The 12,148-nt window shown below is 32.6% G+C and overlaps 1 protein-coding gene across 2 annotated transcripts in view; it reads right to left on the bottom strand.

The window, feature by feature from the left end:
* Nucleotides 1–10,789, bottom strand: part of LOC131075388 (protein DETOXIFICATION 16-like) — a 43,161-nt gene extending 32,372 nt beyond the window's left edge. The window contains exons 1-9 of one of the 2 annotated variants that reach the window (XM_058012224.2): nt 10,245–10,788; nt 8,462–9,006; nt 8,088–8,174; nt 7,904–7,960; nt 7,525–7,763; nt 7,290–7,408; nt 6,483–6,569; nt 6,007–6,072; nt 5,446–5,803 (exon numbers count right to left, since the gene is read on the bottom strand). In XM_058012224.2, the coding sequence (XP_057868207.1) occupies nt 5,780–5,803; nt 6,007–6,072; nt 6,483–6,569; nt 7,290–7,408; nt 7,525–7,763; nt 7,904–7,960; nt 8,088–8,174; nt 8,462–9,006; nt 10,245–10,538 (1,518 nt within the window). In that variant the 5' untranslated portion in view covers nt 10,539–10,788 and the 3' untranslated portion in view covers nt 5,446–5,779. Of the gene's footprint in view, nt 1–5,445; nt 5,804–6,006; nt 6,073–6,482; nt 6,570–7,289; nt 7,409–7,524; nt 7,764–7,903; nt 7,961–8,087; nt 8,175–8,461; nt 9,007–10,244 lie in introns of those variants that run through there. The other variant, XM_058012223.2, reaches the window with a different exon arrangement.
* Nucleotides 10,790–12,148: the final 1,359 nt, after the last annotated feature.

Consider the following 12,148-nt stretch of genomic DNA (forward strand, 5'->3'; position numbering starts at 1 on the left):
CGGCACACAGGAAGCTGCAACTGAGAGACTGCAATCTTGATGTTCTGAGCCCTCAACCTGCCAAATTTCACTTGAAAGTGGGGGGACAAGGGTGCCATGCCCCTATCCCTGATTATTTTGGGATAGATCTGAGGCCTCAAGACAATCCTTGTGCCTTTTAATAGTCTTGAAAGTCTTTTGGGTACCTGTACATGCACCTGCAACTGAAAAAGGGGGTTTGGGTGGCTATATAGGGCTTTGCCTTGGTCGAAACCTTTGTTTTGGTGATTTCCACCTCCACAAATAGCCGATAATGTATTGAAAATGTGTGTGCTAGAACCTTGTGTCTATGCAAGATCCTAAATGAGAAAGATAAGAAACTAGAGCCACCCTACGCTTTGGAGAGTAAACCCTAAATTCATGTAAATGCAAATGAGAATTCTCTAAGTAAAATGTGCTAAATGATCTAAAGCATGAATGTTAATGTGTAAAGAAGCTCATACAAAGACATGAAAATAAACATGATACCATACCAATCCCCAAGGGAGAGATATAAGCCACTTGATCTCCTATTATTCATCAATGTCTTCAAGGCTCCTAATTGATGATGAATGCTTGATGAGTACTTGATGAATGTTGTTGAAGACTCTACATAAGCTTCTCTTTCACTACATAGAAGGCTCCTTCAAAATTTCTCCAGCTTGATTGATTCAACTCATGATCTTCCTTATTTTTCACTTGCCTTCAAATGAAGAAAGAGAAGTTCTCATATATGGAACCCTAGACCTTAATTTTGACTTTAGGCCGACTTAGAGATTGAATTTTCCACCAATTTCTTGGGGTTAAGCATTATAATATCATAGAACTATGCTCCCGAAATTTTGAGAAAAATGTCGGGAACCGTGCATAACTTATGCACAATCCAACCAACTTTTCACCAAGTTTTCAGGGCTATTAGATATGATGATATTAGAGTGAATCCCAAAGTTACAACTAATTTCGAGATGTTTTGATATGCGAAATCGGGCCTTAAAGGTTGAAATAAGACATAATTAAGGTTTATGAGTTAGTGATTTATTGGAGGAATAAAATAAAAAAAGGGCACACTTAGGGTAAAGGGCCCAATTTTATGATGTGGGGAGTGATGAAATATGACTTTAGATTTAATTAAATTCTTAAAAGGGAAATTACAATGTAAGATGCAAACACACTAAGGCGGGTGCTAAACTAAGCGTAGAATTGTATGACCCTAGCAAGGGTGTACAATTTACGACGCTTCAATAAGACTAAAGAGATGATGCACCAAACTGATTTCAAACCTATACCATTGTTTGAGGTACACAATATGATCAATAACTTGAAGCCAGTGATTTTTTTTGTGTCTAATATTCGCTAATTGGCTATTTTTTAAAATTTGGAAATCAAAATTTGGCTAATAGTTCAAGTTTTAAGGTGACCTAGATCGCTACATTTTTACAAAAAAAATATTTCAGTCCTATTTAAATCGCCGGAGAATTTATTTTATTAAATTCGTGAACTCAAAGATTTGCCAAAATTCTATAATTTAGTGTAAAAAATTGAATTAATTCACCAATAACACATCATAATTATTAGTTGCTTTAGGGTTTTATCAACAATCTTTAGTTGCCACCATCGATTCAAAATATAATTTAATGACCATGGAAATCAATGGTATAAAAACAATTTTGGGCCCCTTGAGTATTACAAATTTTAAGTACATTTTATCTGACAAAATACAAAGAGGGCTATTAGATTAATTTAAATTAATGGTAGTAACTAAATAAAGTAGTGTTTACCCTTTAAACTCATTAATGATTTCCACCTTAAGCCTCTACTTTTCTATAAGAATTTATATTTTTAAATGAAATTATCTATAATAGTAATTAATGCATACTTGTATTATTTTCCAAGCCTCACCAAGATTTTCTACCAAAAAAAATTGACGTAAAAAACTTCGCCAATAAAATCAATATTTTTCTTGTAAAAAATGAAAGATTCGCTAATAAAAATTATTATTTTTATCCAAATTAAAAAAAAAATCGCCTAGATTTTATATCTTTTTTTGAGGGGGACTTTCTTAAAGTTATATTCAATGCTTGAAGCATGGCATACACAACTCTACATTTCATACATCTTTGCAACAATGTTTCACAACTAGGTTCAATATGTCTAGGACAACATTCAGAAGGAAGTAGAAATTTTATTGCAACTTAAACCCTCTCCTTAACTAGTTAAACACAAGTTATGACCTGCAATAGTACATATTTTCTACAAAAAGGCAAAGAGAAATAGGATAGGAATCAAAGAGAAATAACTTCACCATAAGATTTGCATCAACTATCTTAAGTGATTGGCATAATATACAACGATGAGAAGTTAAAATAGCTTATTTTTATTGATCAAAAGATACAAAATAGTGAGTACAAGTCTACTTTACAATGTTAATTTATAAATGAGTTACAAAAACTTAGTTGTAAATAGAAAAGTACTCATTTTTCGCGTTACAATGAATAATGAAAATTAGAAAGAATTGCTGCTCTAGTTACAACACCTAGTATAATATTTCCAAAACTAATTTTGAGTTATAATCTCCTTCCAAATATTAGCCAAAAACTAATTGAAAAAATGGCTCCTAGGTGTTGATTTTAAGCCTTGACTAACTACTTCATAGAATTTAGGATTATTCTTTGAAGGTAAAGTGACAAGTGTTTGTCTTGGTTGTTGGGTCAAACCTTCCTTCTTGTGCACTAGAAAAAGTCTTTGTCTTCACTTGATTTCTAAATATCCTCTTATGTTGTATGGAAAAGATAAATATTGACCTTTTCTACCTCCTTCCCTCCATCACACACCTACAAAGTCTCCAACTATTTCTACAAGTGGCATTGATTGGTCATATTGTTGATTACTTTTCTCAACTACCTCTTTGACATCTTAAATTGCCTTGAAGTTGTTGTAACCTCCCTTTGTGCGAGTTATAGGACATGTGTGAATGGAAGGAAATCATATGAGTTCTTCTAGGGGAAATACTTGGCCATGTGTCACTTCATCAAAGTCTTTTTCTGTCATGTTTTCGCCATTTATTGAACTATGGTCTATATGCCTATCATATCTTGGCTCCATAATTAGATCCATGTCATGTTTCCAAATAATTGTTACATACCATAAATTGGACTCAAAAGATTTGATGAAGTTTCAACAAGGCTCTACACAAATAGATTTAAAGCTACCTCTTACAATCAATGTGGTCCTAGATCCATTTTATAGTTGATTGTGTTTGGGTATTGTCTTACCCATTTTTCTTCATGTACACTGCCAGTACTCTTCAATGTCAATATGTATTCATTAGACTATCATACATCAATGAAATTTATCAAAACACTTCATTGAATATTCCTTTGTCATTTTCTTAGTACATTGGGTCTACTACCTTTTCAAAACTTGTCCTCTCTTTTTCCCATGATTGTCACCTTGAAGCTTATGACTAGACTATCACCCCTTTCCTTGTTCCTCATGACAACCGCTCTTCTTCATGCTCTGATTTTGTTGTCTTCTTTTGTTATCATTTCATGGTTTCTTCTTGCTCCTTTATTAAGTTTATTGCTATTATCACACTTTTGACCTATCAATCAAGAGTAGCCACCACGGTGATGTTCCCTTGTGCAAGGAGTCTCCTTTTATTCTTATCATTATTGAAGATTGCTAATGTCTATTCTCTATAGTATCATTTGTACTTATTCATTTGGAAATTGTTTTAGGGTCTAAAATCAATGGCATGGAGCTCTAACAAAGAAGCACTAACAAGTGATCACGTTGGATTTGTCTTTAATCACGTCTATGCTCCTAACAAAATCTTGTGTCCATTCTACTTAGCAATGTAAGATTGAAGCTCAACCACACAAAATTCATAGTCTATAACTAATATATGCATCTTCATCATATGACATTTGAAGAGTGACAAGCCTCCCAATCAACATGAATGATAATTAAGTAAAAAATAAATTAAATGACTTGATAAGTCCTTGCCAATTCAAAAGAGAATTTTCATTCCTAAGCATGATTAAGTTGAGCAAAAGATGTAAGCTCTTATCTTTTTACAAGGATGAGATGCATTAAAACAAGAGAAATTTAGAGAAAGAAAACCTCAAACTATAAAGCATATCGCATTATTCTCTATTCAACTTTCTCAAAGTCTCTACCTTATGTGTGCATACCATAATCAAATTCCTCTTTTGTTGGATGTCCATAGCTCTTTTATAAGCTCTGATTTCACATGCCCCCTCACCCTCTCCAATTTAATACGCTCACAACAAATTGCGGCCCATACTCCATTCATTTGGCTACTTTGACTATTTTATTTCATTTCTAATTTCCTAGTCTCCTACTCTGTGGACATGACTAACCCCTTCTACAATTTTCCTCTATTTCCTACTTCAAGAATATTTTAAATAAGAGCTTTTTCAACAATTAAAATATCTTCCCACTTTAAGCATTTTCATTGATATGTTTTTTTTCAAACATTTAACAAATTATCTTTGCACCAAATATAAACTAGTTTAATACATTGGAGTTAACTTATCATTAATATTTTTTAATGCTAATAATCTAATAAGGCAATACAACATAATTCATTTAAATTTGATAGTTTTCTAGTGATCACATGAGATTGAAACAAATTAAAATCAAATTAAATTTTCAATTATAGCAAATTCTATTTTCCACAAATATTTTGATCTCTAAAGAATGAGTTAATACACATTAATTTCTTTCACTAGAAATAAAATATCTAGCAAACATATTATCTTTCTATGAAAACATAAAAAAACTCATAAATATGACGAATATGTAATTGATATAACCTAAAAATAAAAGACGACAAAAAAAACAACCAAACATAAAAGACTCACTCACTTTAAAAGTTCGAACAAAACATATATATTTTGGAATCAGCATTGACTTAGATCTAGATTTACCTAGGGATTCACAATACTCATTTCACACTCAATTGAGTGAGATGGAGGTCATCAAACATGTTTTCTCTAAATTGACCATTAGTGGGGAAAGAAAGTATCCTACTTGCACATTCAGTGAAATATCAGATTTACCTGCACAATTAAAGAATAGCCAAGCAAGTGCAACCAATGCCCAACATAACATAATATCCAAATGAATCCTTAAATCATCACATTTAACTAAAAATCATCTATTATCAGCATGACTTGGACAAAAAGATACACAAATCACTAGTAATCTAGAATGCTGCATCAACTATGATGAACACATCTATATCATATATAATGAAACAGTAAAATGGATCTAATCCAATAATCCAAACATATTAAAGACACAACAAATACATCTATAATACATAGTCAACAATCAGATGCTAATACAAAACCTCATTAAAAAAACACATAAATAATAATACAAAACATTGTCACTAAAAACATAGCCGACTAAAACCAAAATAAAAACCCCTGAGACATTACAAAAGACTTCTCAATGAAAATAATGACGCATAACAGCACATTAGAGAAGATTATAATGGTCCTTGTGAACATTGTTTTGAATTTGACCATAATTTGATCAGTTTTTCTTATCACCAATCTCCGACAATGAAGCCACTCTTTCCAGCACTATTAATTAAATTAAGGAAACTGTCTCATTTAATAATGGCATTGCCTTTACAGCTGGAGTACCCTGTCACATTTTAGAGCTGAAGGCAGCCAAAAATCAACTTTGTTCTTCGGAGCTTGAAAATTGGTTACAAAACTTATCACCATCAAGGTTCATACTTTTTATCATCCTGTTTTTTTCATGACAATAAAAGGATATTCCATGACAATGCATCAATTGATTTTCCCAGTATTCAATCAGCTTAGAAACATCAAAGCATTTTTCTTTAGATACTTTTTTCCATGTCTTTTATCTCATATTTTTTCATTCTTAATTTAATAGGAATTTCACCAAATTCAGCCTTCTCTGAAAAACAGAATAAAAAGTTCATACCTTTATCATATCACCAGTAACTATGGGTAATGATGATGCATATACTCTCTCTCTTGCATTTCTTGCCTACCCATAAGACAACCAATGTTTATGTGAGTAAACAATATTACTAGATCCATGGATAATATTCAGCTAGATTCGAAGCAAGCATTCATTTTCATGTTTAATATTCAGCTAGATAGTAGATTTAGTATCTGAGAACAAACAAATTCAAACAAATTTGTTGGTCTAGATGCTATGTGCATGTGGACATAAACCTTCCATTAATGTATGTAATGTGCATCAAATCAAAATGGTCAGATCATGTAGATTCATTACAGGCTGCTATGGGTCATCGATATTCATTCTTCTAGTTCTGCCTCATATAATTTACATTGCAGGAAAAATAAATGCATACAATCCATGTCTTCTTTTTTCATATAAAACAATAATTGCTGCACTTTTCTCTTTAGAATACTAAAATTGGAGCTACTTACTTGTTCTTCCCAGCCTATACGTGTTGTTACTAGGAATAGTGAAAATGATTGTACAAAAAGGCCACAGATAATTCCGAGCCAAAGTCCCTGAAACATCCATGAAAATTTGGTATAATTAACAAATCAAAATGTTAAAAAGTAGTATTGTGTTTTTTTATTTGTATAGACCACCATTTTCCCTGCAGCCTACATTTACAGAGAGTTGTGTGCTTTCTCTACTATTACTAAGAGGAAAGGAACTAGGAAAATTCCGAACAAGTCTCTTCCACGTTTATTACTTTGTCAATTGCTTTATGGTTTATGTTAAAATACAATTAGTCAAGCTTGTGATGGAAAATAGTTTGCATTTACCTAGTAGTTAGGATTCAGATGAAGAACAGTTAGAAATGTAGCAAAGTAATGTAGACAATGAGATATAATATTAAGTTAGCTTCATGCCTACACAGTACACTCAGTTAATTTGTAGAAGTGTATCAATAACAATTTCTAGTTTCTGGCATCCTATTCTGAGTCAACAATTTTGAAATTAGCATATTACCTGTCTCACCTTTACATATGGATGCTTCATAGCATGCCTTATGACAGTGAAAATAACTTATATTCTCAGACTGCTGCTGGGAATGGTCTAGCCAGTTGAACATCAAAATTATGATTTCAATAATAGTTCTATTTTGAGGATTATCATTCAAAAGTCTACTCTAACAGGTAAGATAAACTTTAACTTTTTTTTCCAAAGTTCTCTTCTAGCATTGAAAACATAAATTGCAGTGTTTTCTAAATCAAATCAGTGGAGAAAGGGTAACTGACCCTGCCACCAATATGCAGTACAAAGGCCAAAAAGAAAGCTACAGGAATTCCAACCATGTAGTATGCCCCAAGATTAACGTAAGCACCCACATTTTGCCACCCACATCCTCTGGCAACGCCTGAAATATTATTTGCAAAAAAAACATTACTTAAACAGAAAGCGTTGTTATGCTAACATGACTTCATGATGAATTTGTTTGTAGCTCCAAATATGATAATAAAAATTAATCTGAACCTGAAAGAACGGATTGGAATGCATCCAAAAATGATGAGGCTGTTAGCAATGGGATCATGCTTGCAATATAATCAATGACTTCCTTTTCATTGCTGTAAGCATAGCCCCAAACATTTCGTATAGAGAATAAAAGACATCCCATCATGACTGCCTCTATTATTGCTATAAAGAACACCGCATACACAGCTAAGCGGGCAGCATTTGGGCGTCCAGCTCCCAGTTCATTTGAAACTCGTGTACTGCAATGTGAGCATTATGAAAAATTTTGATTGAAAATGATTTTGATTAAATCCTTGATAGGTTAAATGATTCTTAGTTGATTAGGATAAATGACTCAGAAATTGTAGAAATTTACTAGTTAGCTGCGAAATGTACTAACCTTACAGCAGCACTAAAACCAAAGGGAACCATATATGCTACAGAAGAAGTGTTAAGGCTGCAAAATATCAAAACTAGCTCAGACAAAAATGAAGCAGGCGCAATTAAATACCCTAAGAGTCATTTATAATTAAAGTTCTAATATCACATTTCCTAATTAGAATTCTCACGTTACACATACATACCAGATTGAAAGAACTGATGTCTCGAGTTTTGGATTGGGCAATAGACCTGACAAGATGATAAGTATTTCAAAGGACCACCACTGCAAGCTGTTGACACCCATAGAATAATGAACTAACAAAATAAGTCTAAAAAAACATTCTAAAATAATCTGCCATACGTCATTAGCAACTTGTGATATGGTCTGATGAACAAAAATGGATCTGAACTTTTTGACAAAATATTCATCACGTGTCATGAACTTCGAATATTGGAAGGGTGAACTTCGAATATTGGTGAGACTAAACAATCTATGGGTTAAAAGGAAGTATTTTGACCACAAAAATGCTAGATAATTTGTACCAGATTTTGCATCTAAGAGATTGAAGTAGTATACCAGATCATGAATGAAGATGGAATGGCAAGCTTGAGAAAATGTTTAATATCACGCAAAGCCTCCGTTGTAAAGGATGTCCATGTCCTCTTGCATGCAGGTGAAATTTTAATATATAGAAAAAGAAGTGTCACATTGAGCCAGCACGAAATGCCGTTTGCCAAGGCAGCCCCTTTATTTCCTAATCCACTTCTAAATACCAGAACCCAGCACATTGGAACATGCAAACACAAAGTAAATGCAGAGCATAGCATCGTGGGAAAGACAATGCTTTGTGACAGCAGAAATCTTAGAAGGGGTTGAAGGGCTGCATAAGCAAACAGACTGGGAATCATCCATCTGGCATATTTCCCTCCTTCAAAGGATATTAGAGGGTCCTGCCCAAATGCAATTAGAATGTTGCCCATGTAAGCCCACATCACAGCAATTGGTATGCTCACACAAAAAAGAGCAAAAAAAGCCCTCTGCACGTGAATCCCAAGCTGATGGTATTGCTTTGCCCCATAGGCCTGTCCACATAGTGTTTCCAATGTACTTCCCATTCCCACCTGTACAGATAGAAGAGAAAACAGTTGGTATTCCATGCAACATTGCATTCCTGGTTTTAAACAGACTTAAATCTTCACTTCTGTGATTAAACTTACAGTAGACTTCAAAACTCTCGAAAAAATAGTGAACCATAATAACTGCTAAAATTATTTTTAGGGTCAATTCAGTGTTACAGGTATGCAGACCGAATCAAGTTACATTTTTTATTAGGTTTCCGCTAAAACATTTAAAAAAATTCATCATGTAAGGAAGAGGAAGAGGTAGACTGCTGTTCATTTCACAGGATGATAGATAAAAAAATAATTTGGATTTATTCAATTTGCTTTATAGCATCATATTACATTGATGAAAGTAGATTACCAACCTAAAAATAACTTCTGTTCCGAGATCAAATTTAAAATTTTGTTTTGTTAAACTTGGTACTGAGGTTCAAAGGTCCAATACAGGATAAAAGAAAGTAACGACATTTGTATCTGCTGAGCAACTTTAGTTGAATTGAAAGTTAACTTAATGAGCCATAGACGAGGTATTGATAGTTTTCTCAGTACCTGCTGCAAAAACTATTGAAAACATCAAAAGCCTGCCATATGGTTTGAGTCTGTACTCGGGATCTTATAAAAAAAAATCAATCACATAATGTTTCAACAGTGCATCATTATCAAAATAATATTTCGGGGATCAAGTATAATAACTCATGTTTCATAAGTAAAATATGTTTTTCACCTGATTCATTTACACTCAGACTCAAACCATTAACCATATTCCCAAACAATTCAGTCGCCCATTTTCCCAAATCCACTTAATTTGCAACCCCATTTCAAAACCTTTAAGCAAATATTGTGCGTGATTAATTGCTTATCATTAGAGCTATCTACTTCAGCAGTGCATCATTATGAAATATTTGGACCAAAGAAGTTATCAAATATAGGTTGCAGGGGATGTCTGTTCTATAAAACAGAGCAATTTGATGTCTTAAGATGCTACCCTTTACAATGGCCATTTGCTAGATCAAGGTCTATGGAATTATATACATTAGGAATAAGTGAACTAATCATTTAAGGACACCAGTCATCCTGGAATTGAAAGAGTCCAGATTCTAAGACAATGCTTTAATTTTTCAACATTTCTAAAGCTTTATCCTTTTGGGAATTTAAGAAGGTAAAGAATATCAGGAAAGTATTCAAACTATAAACTCTTACAAAAGCAAACAAAGCAAAGCAAAGTTTTTAAATTATACCAGCACGCTGAAGCCGGAGAAATTTGCAAAGGAAGTAGCAATAGCTGCACTAGAGAGCGCAAGTTCCCCTAAATGCCCTACCACCATAACTGACATCATCTGCATGCTGAACTGTAACAAGTTCACTAACACCATGGGCCCTGCTATCCAGCATTGTTTCTTTACTTCCTCCCACATTAGAGCTGCACTGCACTTTACTTCATCCACAAATACATCTCTGTCCTCCTTGGCGAGAAGTGGGTCAAATATATCATTCTCATGTTCATGGCTCTGAATTGAATCACGTCTCTCCATGGTTGATCGAATGGAAGAACAGAATTCAATCAACTAATAAGCCTGTTTGTATGTTTATAACATAAGAAAATTGAATCTCCTCTGTAGAAGAGATGAAAAAAACAAACAAAAAAACAATCTTTCACTTTATCACAGTTTTTAAATTCTGTACTGTTAAGAGAATCAAAACTAAGTTGACGGGTCACCACAGCCATTTGTCTGCTTGTGTGCCGCATAATACAATTTCCAACAGGTCACCATGTAAGTTCTGATCACCAGACGACAGTTTCTGACTCTAAAATATACCAGTCTGAGGTGGCTTGTTTTGCTCTCTCCTAGCAGCACCTTTTTATTTAGTACCACTTCTGACCATAATAAAACACTAGCAATTGGACCCATATAATAGCATGCCAATAGTTTTTCATCTTCATCAATCGCATCTACAATATTTTTTAATTCTTTATTAAATTGATTAAAAGAGACCCAATGAGTCAAGTAAGTTTTAATAGGGTGGAAGGGAAAGATAAAGTAAGTTTTAATAGGGTGGAAGGGAAGGAGAGGAAGATAAAGATAGATATAAAGATATAGCGGAAGAAAAAGAGTCTTTTCATAGAATGGGGAGAGAGAAAGATAAGGATAGATATAAATATAGAATGGGTTAGGAAAAGGAAAAGCAAGATAAATAAATGGAGATGTAGAGATTGAGAGATAGATAGGGAGGAGAGGAGACAAAAACAAAGAGATATGGTTTGCTGTCCTAATTTAGAGTAAAATATAAGTTTATATTTAATTGTGAAAAATATAAGTTTATATTTAATTATGAAAAATATTTATATAATTGTAATGGTGAGATTTATATATTTTTATTATGTTAATTATTATTTAGTTTTAAGTTTATTTTAATAGATTTTTCTAATGTAGTCACATCATTTATATTTTATCAATTAAAAGAGTACATTGAAGCATGTGCATCAAAGCATCTATTATTGATAGTCTTCGGTACTATCATTATTGTTTTTTGATGTGATTTATGAAAATTGATTTTTTTTCTTTTGTCTATTTTATTCGTAAAAATATAAATGTTTAGTTTTATAAATAATGGGTTATGAAAAAGGCCCTTTCATTATGACATAAGCCTACGATGGTTCTATGTTAGCTTATATAAAAATCTTAAACACATTTATTTAAAAAATGCTAGAGTTATCAATATAGAATTATTTTATTTTAGTTTGAAATTATTTAAAAACTATGCGATTTTATTAAGTAAAATAAAATAATTCTCAAGTAAGTTATTAAATTATTAAATATTTTTAGCTAGAAAAAATTGATTTTTTCACTAAATAAATAAATTGATATTTGCAATGTTTTTTTTTTTTTTTTTTGATAAAAGTGGATGAACCATTGAAATTATATTAAATCTTTATATTTTTTACATGGTGTCTGGTTCAATGAGCACTGAAGGGAAAGAACCAGTAAAAAAACTCTTCAGTATTTCTCAAGAAAACAAAAGCCTATCTACCCATTACAAAAGCCCATAGGCAACCTAGATACAACCCCTGATTACATCATCAATCGCATTAGATATAAAGGAAGCTTGAAAAAAGCTTGTAGGAAACAATGAAGAAGATAGC

This window comes from Cryptomeria japonica, chromosome 2 (genome assembly GCF_030272615.1).
Source record: "Cryptomeria japonica chromosome 2, Sugi_1.0, whole genome shotgun sequence".
In the NCBI taxonomy this organism is placed as follows: Eukaryota; Viridiplantae; Streptophyta; class Pinopsida; order Cupressales; family Cupressaceae; genus Cryptomeria; species Cryptomeria japonica.